General features: G+C 28.8%; 1 protein-coding gene across 4 annotated transcripts; it reads right to left on the bottom strand.

Moving 5' to 3' along the window:
* Positions 1–1,986: 1,986 nt before the first annotated feature.
* LOC122716609 (transcription elongation regulator 1) lies at positions 1,987–11,607 on the bottom strand. 4 transcript variants are annotated; one of them, XR_006347057.1, is made up of 19 exons: positions 11,383–11,607; positions 10,544–10,802; positions 10,371–10,460; positions 10,104–10,298; positions 9,774–10,017; positions 9,466–9,684; positions 9,170–9,373; positions 8,805–9,075; positions 8,497–8,729; positions 8,258–8,418; positions 7,968–8,176; positions 7,748–7,898; positions 4,188–4,631; positions 3,904–4,113; positions 3,551–3,817; positions 3,386–3,463; positions 3,050–3,273; positions 2,387–2,975; positions 1,987–2,110 (listed from the first exon to the last, which is right to left on the bottom strand). XR_006347057.1 is itself a non-coding variant. In XM_043939861.1 (18 exons), exons 1-18 carry the CDS (start codon positions 11,535–11,537, stop codon positions 2,972–2,974), a joined length of 3,618 nt encoding a protein of 1,205 aa, XP_043795796.1. In that variant the 5' UTR covers positions 11,538–11,607; the 3' UTR covers positions 2,120–2,971. The 4 variants fall into 4 exon arrangements, 2 of the variants coding, with proteins under 2 accessions (XP_043795796.1, XP_043795797.1); XR_006347058.1 differs by lacking the exon at positions 1,987–2,110 and having other exon boundaries at positions 2,120–2,676; positions 2,782–2,975; XM_043939861.1 differs by lacking the exon at positions 1,987–2,110 and having other exon boundaries at positions 2,120–2,975.
* Positions 11,608–14,573: the final 2,966 nt, after the last annotated feature.

Raw genomic sequence — 14,573 nt, 5'->3', positions numbered from 1 at the left:
TTTAGTTTTAAATTATAAAAAATATTTTCTAAATTTCTGATAATAATCATAACTTTCTTCTCTCATAAATACAAATATTTTAAGGAGATAAAAAAGAAAGAAGATATATATATGTACATATAAAATATTTACAATCAATTTTTTTATAATTACCGTATAATTGCTATTTTTTAAAATATTTGCGTCAAAGTTTTTATTCTGTATTCGACTCACCGCTTAAAAATTAAAAAAAATCTTATCTCTTTTTCAGTTTCATATGCTGGAAACATTGCATATATTTCACACATTTTGATGCACTTGAATTATTCATAAAATGCATTTAAGCTATATATAAAAAGCGTTTACCATTTTTATTTTAGAACCACCTATGGTTTTTTTTTTTGAACTCGAAAGAATGCAGTTCAAGAATGTTGTAATATAGGTATGTCCTTCGGCAGGACCTTCGAAAATATTTTTTTATTTTTTTTTGATTTTATCCTGTCGCGGCTCGTTCGTTAACCCTTACCGGTTACTATCGACCTTTATGAATCGACATATCCTCAATTCCTGAACCGATTCACATCCGGCCAGAAACCAGATAGTCCCGAAAGGAAAAAGACGAACAAGGTCTCAGCCAGGGAAAGTATTTATTATGACGCAACTAGATGATACTTTATAGTAACTTTTAAATTACTATCTCACCGATATAGGGGATTAGTATGGGTTCACGTGTTTTACGTCACGTACGATTTGTTTTTTGTATTATTTTTTAAGTTCCTGTTATTGACCTCTTGTGAATGCATTAACGCAAGAAGAAAAAGATCTTTTTCTTCTACTGTATTTTTATGGAGGCTTTTAAAGCGGAGAATGGATATATAAAATTATTAAATAAAATAAAATTATTATAAAACAATATTGTAATTAAAATTTATTATTATTTTATCGCTTTTAACATTAGAATGATTTGAATTATAAAATTTAATTATTTAAATGTTCAAATTTTTTTAAAAGTTTTTTCATAAATATAAATTACAGGATAATAGATATTTTTTAACAAAAAGTTTGCGGTATATTTTATTTTTAGTTAAAAATAAGAAAAATTGTAAAAGGATTAAAAGGATACAAAAGTCAGGATGGTTTTGCTTGTAGTAAGATTCTGTTCAAGTAATACACGTAAATTAAACTTTCATAGAAATTTATTGTTATTTGGATTTTCAGCTACTATTCATGTAAAATTACGACAGAAGATTCGATTACAAACTAGCCACAGCGTCAAGTTGCCAATTTGTATTCCTACGGAGTTAGCAGGAAGTGCAACATGGTCCCGATTGTAACGGTAACGACAAAGATGTACCATATACAATCATGTACGGTATTTTGTTTCGTGATAATGATACGAATTTACGGAAGAATACACACCTATATCTTTCAATCTTATAATTATTCGTAAAAATGACGAGATTTTAATTTAAAATATATATAAATTATTTTGATCAAGAAAAAAATGTCTATTTGTAAAATTTATTGAAAACAATTATATGAATATTTTTTTCGAATTAAATTTTATATTTGAATTTGTATATTTAAATATGAAAAAAAAAAAAAATTAAACTATAATAGCGTACCTTTCTTAATAGATGCAAGCGTTGAAATCTCGGTTCCTCTACTGGCGTTGAAATCACTGCGTATATTTCAATGATTGACATAGCTTGTAAGAATGAAAGAATACGTAAGTATATAACTGTTTATTAGAGATTTATAAGTCGTTATTATATTCAATCAATTAAATGATATGTAATAAATAATTATTGTTCTCCAATATTTGAAACAAAATCATGCAATGATAAGTCGTATATGATTGAGAAAGCAAAATTTTCTTTTTTTTTTTTTTTTTTTCTTTTTTTTATAATGTTACAATGCGCATAAATTTTATTGTATTTATTTTATATACATTGTATATTGTAACATTATAATATTACATAATCGTACTAAAATTAATTAATATTTTTCGGATAAAAATAAACGATTTCAATATTCTTCAATATAAAATAAAATTTACAAATTAATTTGATAATTTTATGATTTATCTTCAATTATTTGTACTACTTTACACTTAATTGTTTACGCAAGTCTGTAATGAAATATTATAAAACATTAGAAATAAAACAAAAATAATAAATTGTTGGGAGATGTGTAAAATTTGTTTTTCACAAATTTTTATGAATGATTTATTGAAGAAAATATATATTTTCCTAATATACGTTTTATGAATTTCGTACCGTAAAAATGCCACATGAATAAATAGTAAATAATTGTTACTATAAACAATAGAATTTTTTGTATGCGTAATTTTTACGAATTCTTTAGAATCAAAATTTTTTATGACAATGTTTTATAGGATACTTACGTTTCATGATCCAATAAAGCTGTATGAGAAAAATAATTCGAAAATTGAAAATTATTTTCGAACTATACTCCGTCAAAAAATTATGGTGCATGATTGTCGTACGTTATACATTTTTTGTTTGTTTTAGATACAAGGATTAAAATTTTTTGGACTATTATATTTTAACATCAGTTTATAGAAATTCACTGCGCATGCTTTTAAACTAGTTGAGAGTGTGGAACAAACACTCGTTGTAATTCTCATGTAATTTTCATACAAAAGATTCATAATGGGGTGCTTATGTAACAAACCTGGATAAAATATGTATAAAATTCGCACTTTATGATATTACTAATAATTCTTTCGTTAACTAGTATCTATTTGTAATGTAATCCAACAAATAATGATATGCTTACACTATGGCATCTTTACAGTATGACACACATTTTTAGCTGTGTGGAATTGGCGTTAGTTTTATTGAATCCTATAATTACAGGCGATAATCATCTCGTGTGTAAAGTACTTCAATTCAACTACAGCTATAAATTCAATCACTGATTTGTTATTTGGACACCATATATATACCATGCTTTGATGCGGGCCTCGTTAGCTAGAACAAAAATAGATTCCGCAAATTCAAACAGGTATAGACATCTTTCTTGCTTCATTGGAGACGATAATTACTTTGTAGTTGGTCTTCTTGAAGGTTCGGAGGCAGTAGGTGGTGGAGGTGGACCCCTACGTGCCAATTCTTCTAAATATCCCATTAATAAACGTGTTCGTTCAGCAGCTGCTGCTTCCAATACAAGAAATCTTCTATCCTTCCTCAAAATTTCTTCAATTTCTGCTAAATGTCCGCTATTTTCTTGTACTTTTTTATATGTCTTATCAGTAATAAGTTTTGTCTCCTAAAATTAATATTTAAACAAATTTATTAAATATATATATATAACTCATCGAAAAATATTATATATTATATTAAAATAAAAATTATAATTTATTTATTTATTTTTAACATACTTGTAGAAGTTCTCTAAAATCGGCTTTAGCTGCGACAAGTTTATCTTTAATATATTCTTTAAATTCTTTTTCACATTTCTGCAAATACAATATATAAATATAATATACATACATATATATACATATATGATATCGATCATTTAGATTTTTAATTAAATTACATACTCGATCACTGGATGAAAATTTAAGATATCTAGGATCGTCTTTCAGTAATTTTTTTATATCTCGCCACGATGCAGTTAATTCAGTAGAAGCTCCTACTTCATCAAGAAGTTCTCGGAATTTATCACGTTTTTTGCGACTAAGCTGTTCTATATGTTCATTAAATAATCTTTCTTTTTCCTCACGATCTAAGCTTTCTGCTAATTCCCATCTATGATCCTTCCTTAATTGTCGTTTAGCTTCTCTCCAAGCCAAATCACCATTTCTCACCTAAAAATATATTACATTTTTTATTACAAAGATTGAATTTATTTAAAATTCGAATTATTCATTATAAATTGTGCCAAAATGCATACTAAATCAGCAAGAAGAGCACTGAAATGCTGTACAGCTTCTGTATGACGATGATGTTGCCTTTCCTTGTCTCGGTCGCGAAGATGTGTAGCAAGAGTTCTTTGAACTTCTCTTTCTCTTTCACGAAGGCTCGCTTCCGCCCTTCTTTCACGCTCTCGTTTCTGTTTCTCACGATCTTCCTCAGAGTCAGATTGATCTTCCGCATTCTCCTTCTAAATAAAGAACCATCATTTAAAATCGTCATAAAATATCTTTTTAATCAATTTAAATAGTTTGAAACACTCACGTCATTTTCTTTTTTCGATGGTTTTTCATCGTTATCTTCAATTTCTCCACTTTCTTTCTCCGATATTGCATCCTTCTTTTCTTTACCATTTTCCTCCGAAGGTACTTCGCTCCTGCGTTTTTTGTCCTTTGAACTGTCCTTGTCAACCCGATCCTTTGATGATTTTTCCTTATACTTATCAACATCCTTACGATCTCTATCCTTCTTCTCCGATTTATGATGATCTTTTTCTCTGTGCCGATGGTCTTTGTCTTTCTCCTTCTCCTTTTTCCTCTCCTCCTTTAGCATACGAATGTAATCCCTAAACCAATCTTCTCTCGTGCTTGCCGATTCTACGACTCTGTATCTCCAATCAGATTCCAATTTTTTCTTACAATCGCTCCAATGCGAATGCCTGTCGATGTCTTTGTGTTCACGTAGCATCGCTATGAATTCCTTTTTCACCTGAAACGCATTTACCATAAGAGTTTTCATCGCTGAAAAATAATTATCTCTTGCTTACACTCTATTTATACAATTTTCTTAAAATTGAATCTCTTATTTATTTCTTTAATCTTTTTTTTTTATGCTTGTTTCAGTTTTATCATGCACGCTTAATAATTTCCAACCAATGATTACATGTTCAGCCACATTACAATCACTTTATATTATAATATATATATGTATATGTATATGTATAATATATAAATGTACGTTTATATAAAAATTTATGACTTGTAATGTGGATCAAACAATGTCAACTTGCAAACCTTTTTATTGGTTTTCAAACTACATTTCGTTAGGGGTAGAAGAAATAGTCATTCATGTCATTCGTTCGTATCAGGAGGTATCACAACGTTAAGGGCTCTACTTGTTGGAATTTTTAATGAAATAAGCTGGTCAGTTTTGCTGAAAAAAATTATAATCATTATAGCTGTAAAAATAATTATTTGCTAGCCGAATCATCATTAAATACTTTGCATAATATAAAATATAAAAGGTCAATTAAATATTACATAAAATATAAAATATAAAATAAAAAGGAAACAAGATATGCTATTATTTAATGATGAGACGTGTATAAAATGAATAAATTTTTATCTGCTGCCCTTGCTGAAAAGAAAAATATCGTTAGTACATCATCGCGAGATTTTGAAAATATTAAATTTTCAGCCGTTCAAATTACGAAACGAGGTTTTACTTTTCTTATTTATTCTATGATATCTTCCCAAATATATAAATTTCTATTTTTATATTTTTTTCATTGAAAATTTTTATAATGATAATATATAATGTAAACATAGCTAATGTAAAATTTTTCTAAAAACAGAAAATATTTAAATTAACTTAATCTTTAAAATTTTCTACTAATACAAACTATCTTAAAATTTTTTATTCTATTAGTTTTTTTAGATTAAATTTTATTAGCATAAAAGATTTTATGATTTACAAGTTAATTCATTTTATGTTTCTGGTTCCTTTACTTTTTATCTCAAAATAAACGATGATAATAATATTTAATGTATTTCCAAATTTCCCATTACGTAATTTGTGAACGACCTATAGTTTAAGAATTTGTTTACGTAAACTTATTACGCGTCTATTTCACAATGAAAGTTGAATAAAATTCAGAGTTGCTGGCACATTTCGGTCTTAAATTTTCTATTATAGTTATTACTCGGATCCTGATCCTATTTAAATTTTAAGGCAATATAAAAAATTTGTGCCACAATTGTCTAACTTTTATCTAAATACAATAGTTTCAAAGTCCACTTCTATTATTTTAACGACAAAAGCAGTCAAGGTTCTCTGAAGAATACAAACCAAATTTCATAAAAGCACACTCATTCTATCATTTCAATGTACTCATCTCATGTTGCTTCAAATATATTAATTTTTAAACAAAAATACTTATGCCATATTTCATGGCAAGTCATTTATAATTTTCATAATAAATGATATATGAAGAAATAGATATTAAAAATTTTGATATTAATTGAAATGTAAATTATCAATTTCTTATATAAAAAGCAATTTTTTATATATGTATTAAACTTTATGCTATGTATTGACATAAGAACAATAATTAAAAAAAAATATATATATTTCATTTAAACTTTTCCCTTCTCTAATTCATAATCAAAAATATTTTTACAAAAATTTACGAAATCGATAAATTTATATTTGATGCAAGTATAATGCAAAGAAAGAATTAATTTGTTCTTATGTTGATACATTGATTATAAAATGAATTGGTAGCTTTTTTTTTTTCTCAAGGAAAATAACGGTTCTTTATCTCCAGAAAACAGAACAAGATCTGCAAATATGTTGTTGGAATTGATGCTACCATTAGGGATTGATATCCCACTTTTGTTGATAATAAATTTAATTTTTTTGAAATTGGTTTTGATTTTTGGGGAAAAGTTAATCTTTTGAAGTAACGAGGATTACGAGTAATATACAAATACCGAGTTCGTTCATTCTCATGACTCTGCTTTGGAGTAAAGAATGCGGCGCGCGAGGGTGTGCCAACTGTGCCACGCAGTGTAGGTGGGGATGGTAGATGACATCATCCATGCCACCAACCAGCTTCAGAACCAAGCCACTCCACATACGGAACCTGTCCTGCCTGCCTCCTGACTGAAGTGGAGAGTTCAGAACACATAAGTATATAAGGAACCGTCACATACTAAGATTTTATTCTCTACATCTCCCATCTTACAGCTACAAAACTTTTGTCTATCGAGAAAATCTACTGGAGTAGAGAATTATTAGAGAAACTTCTCCTGGTATGTGTTCTTCAGCCGTTAATTTAGGAATTCATATTAGATAATCTTACAAGTGGAACAAAATAGTAACATACCTATAGAACCTGAAAGAATAATTAATTATTGCTGAAAATATAAATGTATTAAATATTATATCCTGTTTAATTTAAGATTAGAATATTTCTCTTCTAGTTATTACTCATTTATGTATCATCGCATATTATATCTTTTTTGAATAATAAGATAATACAAATTTTACTTTGGTGGTGAATAAAAACTTATTCAGGTTTTATATAACTTATCGCGAATATATTATATGCTATATTTTTATTTGATATTTTCTTCCTTGATATTATATGATTTTTCAGAAAAAAATGAAAGATGCATATATGAAAATAAGGTAGCATGGAAAAGGAAAAGGTTTGATGGATATATTCTAAAAAAACTTTTTATGATACTCTGATATATTTGGAGAATTGAGGTACAATAAGATCTCCATGAAAAGGATTTTTTTTTATAATATATTGCCATTTTATGTAATTTTAAAAAAATTTTAGAAAATTTTAGAAAAAAATAACAAATACCTCAATTCTCATATACTTTAAAAATTTGATATATTTTTTTAACTGCGTAAATGTGAAATAACATTTATAGGATTTTTTTTTACTTATGATATTGAGTAAGGTGATATTAAGTAATGATTGTTTAAAGTATTTATAATATTTTAATTATGATTTTAATATTGTAGTATGAATCCTGAAAAGTAATATTTTCATTGCAATGAGATCAATAATGTTAATAAAATGAAAATACCTGCTCTCGTTTTGCTGTTTTTTCCTCTTTTTCCTTCTTTCGCACTTCCAGCAGATATTCGTTGAATAGGCTCTCTCGTTCACGCATCTTTTCTACATTCTTAAACCGTTCATCACGCCCATGTTTTTGAGCAAAATCACTAAATGAAGATCTAAATAAAAAATATTAATTTAGAATATACGTAAATAAAAAGATCTTTTTTTTTTTAAGTATTACGTACTTTCCATGAAGTCCAGCTTCTTCTAATAATTTTTGAAATTGTTCTTTTCTTTCTTTCATTTTGTTCCTCTTTTCCCGCCTTTCTTCTTCTGCTCTCTCCTTGACGTACTTCTCGAAAACTTGTTTCCTCTCCTTTGATGTCAAAAGTAAGTACCGAGGATCAAACACAATTTTATGAAGTTCCTTTTCCCAAGTACTAAACGCGGATACCTTTTAATGAAGATTATTTAAATTATATAAATATTATTTTATGATGATTGATATTATTCATATTAATTTATAATTATTTACATCTTTTTCTGCAAGCATATCCCTAAATGATTTAATTCTTGTTTCCAAAGGAACAATTGCTCTTTCTCTAGCAGCTCGTACTTCAGCCTCTATTGCAGCTTCTTTCCCGATATCAATAGTTTTTTTATTTTCTTTTTCTTCTTCTTCTTTTGGTGTTACAGCTAAATACGAGATATATAATAATTTTATTCGTTCGTAAAATTTTTTAATATAATATATTATATTTATGAATATAATACCTTTTGTATCTTCTTGTTTCATTTTTTTTGCCGGTGTTGGTTGATCATCGTCACTGCTTTCACTTGTATCTGATTGACGTGTTGGTTTAGTAGTTACTACTGCATCTGGTGGGGTAGATACCATTTTATCGACATCTTGACGACCAATGAGATCATCTGGTCTTTCCCAAACAGAAATACGCGATGAAGGATTATAAAAGAATACACGTCCATCGCCTGTCCAAACAACGCACCTATACCAATAAACGAAATTTAAATATTGTAAGATTATATCATACAGAATATCGAATTAATTATTAAAAGTATACCAAGGAGTTCCAGGTACTGGTGTACTAGAGATTGGTCTAGACTTATCTTGAGGTTTGGCAGCTTCCTTGGGTGTAGTTTCTTCTTTTTTCGGTTTATTAGCATCTGCTTCCTTTACGCTATCTTTGGTTTCATGATTACTTTCTTGAGGTTTTTCTTGTTTCGTAGGCTCAGTGGTTACATTGTTATTAGTAACAGTGGAAGTACTAACAGCAGCATTTGTAGTATTGGCAGCTGCTTCTTCTGCTTTTTGTCGTAACGCTAATTTTGCATCTATAGTAATAAATTTATTATTAATAAATTAATAATATTGATAATTATTTTCATATTGAACACTTATGTCTAAATTTATATTTTAAAAACGTACTTTCAAGATCTTTTAAAGCTTGTGGTTTTTCCCAAACAGATTCTCCAGCTTTACTATTATAATAATATAATCTTCCATCTGGTGCACGATGTTCTGTCCATACCATAGCAGATGCTACTAGTTCTTGATCTAGTTGAGCTAATATAGCAGGATCTTCTGCTGGAGCTTGTGGTGCCATTACTCCATGTGGCATTTGTGGCATACCTAAGGAACCATATCAAAAATATCAAAATATATTAAAAATATATTATTAACACATGACTATTTTTAACATATATACAAAAACTTTATATTACCCCAATTTGCTTGAGGTGGACCATAGCCTCCAAAAGGTTGAAATCCTGGTGGTGGCATACCAAAAGGTGCTGCTCCAAATTGTGTTGCAATTGGACCACCAAATTGATTTGGCATTCTATGTTGCATAGGTATCATGTTAGGAGGAGGTTGCATCATATTTGTATTTACTGCTGGAGTATTCATATTTGGAGTATTAGTTACAGTTGTAGGTGCTGTTCCTATGAAAAGTATAACGTTGGTATTTTTATTATATTATTATATATTTTAATTTTTATGTGTTATCAAATTAAAATTGATTATATTGCACCGTTTGCTTGTGTTGTATCAGTTGGTTGTGTATTCATATCTGGTGTTTCACCAAGTGTGGGAGGTGGACCTGTACCAGGAGGAGCTGTACTGAGTTGACTAATAGCATCTGCATTATTTGTTGAAGATTGTTCATTATTCTGTGACACCCTATTTTCATTAATTTGATTGGGAGTAGTAGCTGTAGAAGTAGGAGTTCCAGATGGTGTTGTTTGCTTAGATGCTCCATGTACCAATTGTTCTAACTATAAAAATAATAAATATTTATCAGTAAAACTCTAATTCCATGCTCTATGTAATAATAGAAAATTTAGAATAGAATTTAACATACCTGGTCTTGTACCATAACTTTGACATTTGGTCCCTCTGGTTTTGTCCATGTAGTTTCTCTCGTGCGGATATTATAATAATATGATTTGCCATCTGGAGTTTTTGTTTCTACCCATACCTCTCCATTGAGATCTAATCCTGGAATGTTTGCTTGTTGTTGCGCCTGTTGTTGTGGGGGTTGCTGCTGACCTGGAATCTATAACAGAGTTCCAAGTGTTATAACAAGATATTTATATGTCTCTTTATGTTTCTGTAAATCAAAATTTACGTTATTCATATTTGGTGGTCCCATTCCAGGAGGTGGTCCGTATGGTCCCGGACCTGTCCCAATTGGGCCATTCATCATGTGTGGTGGTGGCTAATTACATATAAAGTTAAATTATATGTAATTACTTTACTGGAAAAATCACACAAATTAACATAAAATTAAATGATAATTACCATTCCTGGAGGTCCCATGAGATTTGGTGGTCCCATCAGATTTGGTGGCCCCATTGGTCCCCAGCTAGGATCAAATGGCGGAGGTCCCCGAAAGCGTGGTCCTGCTGGACCCGGTGGACAATTTGGCCTAGGAGGTCCCTCAAATGGAAATCCGTTATTCGCTCCCCGAAACATTGGTCCTCTAGGTCCAAATCCTCTTCCTCTAAATCTTGGAGGTCCACCTCTCATGGGAAAATCAAACCCACCTCTGCCACGACCCCTTAAATTATTGTTATATGTCGTGACTACGTACTTTACGTACCATACGTCTGAATCATTTACCCAAGTGTAGACATCTTCAGCATCTTCTTTTTTTATATTAATTTTATACTTAAGATACAAAAAAATTTATACATGTACATAACAATTTTACAAATCAATTATTTATGACATAAAAGTCATTTACATTATTGTTGTAAAAGTATTATTAGTATTTTTAAAGGTAGTATTACCTTTTTTCATGTTATGTTGAATACATAAAAAGAACAATTTACGTTCACAAATGAAAAATTTGTTATCACAGAAAGTTTATGAACTAAATCAATATGAAACATTAAATAATTATGGGCAAATCATTTCATCGTACAGGAGCGTAAGTAGAAACAATAGTCGCGTTTCCATAGTATTTAAGATGTAAGGAGTTCGTGGCAATATGAAGTTTGATCGTTTTTGTCAAACATACATAAGAGGTCAGGCAGAAGTATCGCGAGGGGGACAACCTAACCTTACTTTTTGTTTTATATTTTTCACAACAACTAATTTGAGGGACGTACGCGGTGTTAAGAGAAACTATAACGCACCTAAAGCCTCCTCGACCCCGTGGTACGAAATGCCTATAATCTTCACCATCGAAACTATAATCTTCAGTTTCTTCCATGCCCTCTTCATTGTGCTCCTGTTCATTATTAGGAGCAGCTTCCGTAGTCGCGGGGGCTTGTTCGGTACTTGTTTCCATTTTAAAATAATATAGAAATTACAAATTTCTTTCCTACACGCCCATTTATTTCTTTTCTTAACTTGCACAAAAACGCCGCAAACAAATCACTATTTTATTCAATGTAAGCCGTAAACATATCATTACCAACATAACAAACGTATTTTCCTAGATTCCTTGTCAGTATGGGAAACATAACAATCAGTAATCATGGCGTGCGCGGTTTTAGTCGACGGCGTCCTTTCTTTGATATCGAGAATTTGTTAATTTTTAGTGAATATAATTTAATATTTTATAAAATTTTTGTTCAAATTATAATAATATACATTAATTCATCACTTGTGTTCATAATCATGGCTAAAATATGAAGTGTAAAAATAATTAGTTGCTATAGAAGTAATTAGAAACAGAACACCATTCAAGTAAGATGATCATACAAATATTTTTCCCGCGATTATTGTGAACATATAAAAAATGTATAAAAATTAATTTAATAATTACAAATAATTTTTAAATTATTTAATTATAGTCGTATATGTATTGTATAGCTTTTTTAGCCTATTAAAATTTCATATCTTTTATTATGATCTGTGAGAAATATAGTTAAATATGTTTCCTCAATTTAAATATGACACCTATACAACGTAAAAACAATTGACCATCTATCAGCAAAAATTCATATTTTATTAATAAATTTCTAGATAAAATGTTTTTTATTTAATTTCTTTTTTTCTACGCTCAAATAATTATCTTATAAAAAGAATTTTCAATATAAACATATATTTTTAATATTATATATAATTATTATATAATTATATAATTTTTTATTATTAGAATTTTTTTAGCTAATTTTTTTAATAAAAAAAAATTCGTATAAAACTTTTTGTCATATTCTTTTTCTGAAAAAATAATGATTCTCTCTTTTAAATTATTTTCGATTAATTTTGTACATTTCAAAGTTTAAACAAAATAAACGCGCGTTTTACAAAATGAAAATAATTGCATTATTATCATATGAATAATACAAAATTTTTGTCTTACTCGGTACATAAAATATACGTATAAAAGGGAAGAAAACAAATTGCAAACAGTAAAAATATTATGATAAAATTAAAATTATTTGTATTTCACGAATAAAAACGCAAATCGAAATAATAAAAATTATCACAATTGTTCTTTTAATCGAATTCAGAATTCTTTTAATCGAAACAGTGTTATTTCCATTATTTTTTGCAAACGATATATAAAAAACGAGATATAAAAAATACGATAAAAATATTTTTGTATGCTAAAGAAAAATATTAATATATATATTAAATAATATAATGCAATCATTAGAGACTCATGATATTAGTTTTATAATAGATTATATCTATCAGAACGATATCGAATCAATAACAAATACAATATCGATATTGTGTTATGTTTTTGACCAATTAATTAATTAATATCGTAAAAACGAATATCTCGAAAACATTATTATCAGAACGTGCTATTTCTCGCATTCTAATTATTTACGTATATTTCGGAAAAACGGAATAGGACGTTCAAATCAGAATATTCAAAAAAGTATCGTAAGAATATTTGAAATGTGTCTTATATGAACGAAGTTTCGAAATTATTAGTGATAATTATCTTAAACGAAAAAAAACTTGATTTCAATGAATTTTTATTTTTTTTATGGAGATCCAAAATTCTTCACTCGATAATTTTACAAGTTATATATTGTACACATTCCGTAGAGTCGTGTGTAATCATTTACCGGTTCGATCCTTTCTCCAATCGATACACCAAAGAGTTTTGCCATTCAGGAGGGACTGTATCTTTCAAGACAAATTTCGTGACTTGCACGTAGTCCATTTTACATAACCTCAACGTCCAATCAATATTAATAATCCTTACATTATCATGACGGATTTATTTGATGTTGAATTTCTTGGCACAATGGCTGATTACTTATATGCCATAAGTACGTTACCACGAACGCAATGTTGACTCTATTCAAAAACGACAGGAAAAAAATGATAAATATCATGGTTTCAATCTTGATTCGAACATATCGCCGATGACTTACGATTTTCATAATTACATAGTAGCCGTGTCTCTCACAGAGGAAAAAATTTGCTTTTCTCTTGTATACGATTCGGCTGTGTCTTGTCTATATTGGAACATTCTCGATATCATTTTAATTTGTTATATGCTTCGTATTTAAGCTTCTCGTAACTGCGCTGAGGATGAATTCGCGATTGGATAGGATGATAATGAACATGATTCGTTCATTGTTTGTACAAGTTTTACTTTTCTCAAGTTTTGAGACATTTGGCGGATAAAATGAAACGAAAAAAACTTTATATAACGAAAGAAAATTTGTGAATTATGCATTTTTTCGGATGACACAATTGTTATGAGTCGATAAATAAAATTTTTCAGATTTAAAATTTATCGATAAATCTATCGTTTGATATCTTTATACAAATTAACGTTTGGTTAGTTTATCATACTTGTCCACACATTAACTTTACCTCTGATCACACGCTATTGTGTATGCACTTAAGACTGTTTATACAATCGATATCTATAGTGACATATCACTTACTGTCAAAGGCTCATGATAATAGTATCAATATTGCACATACAGAATTTGATTTGATCGTCTCGTCGTGTAATGTGTGTACCGTCTTTGAAACGCTCTTGTTCATTCTCTCTGATGTAAAATTATGAAATATTTTAATCGAGTCAAATATTAAAAATTGAAAAATTACGAAATTGAAATTATTATCGTCGATCAATGTGACGATCGAAAATAGTTATTGGTTGAGTATCGTTTCTACTAATTACTCGTTTCTATTATTATCAAAAACTCCCTCGAAATGATAAATTTGAACCAATAATTTTACTCGAATGGTACAAAATAATACATCCTACAACTATTTTTAAAATATACATTGCTAATTCGAAAAGATATCTACCATAATTTCAATATTACGAAGAAATCGTCAGATCGTCGTTTTTTATTATAATTTAAAATATGTTTTGATATTCGCTCGCGTGAAATCG

This window comes from Apis laboriosa, unplaced genomic scaffold, assembly GCF_014066325.1.
Source record: "Apis laboriosa isolate Shangri-la unplaced genomic scaffold, ASM1406632v1 scaffold47_cov149, whole genome shotgun sequence".
Taxonomy (NCBI): Eukaryota; Metazoa; Arthropoda; class Insecta; order Hymenoptera; family Apidae; genus Apis; species Apis laboriosa.
Note: the sequence above shows the minus strand (reverse complement) of the source record. Positions and strands in the feature narration are given on the sequence as shown.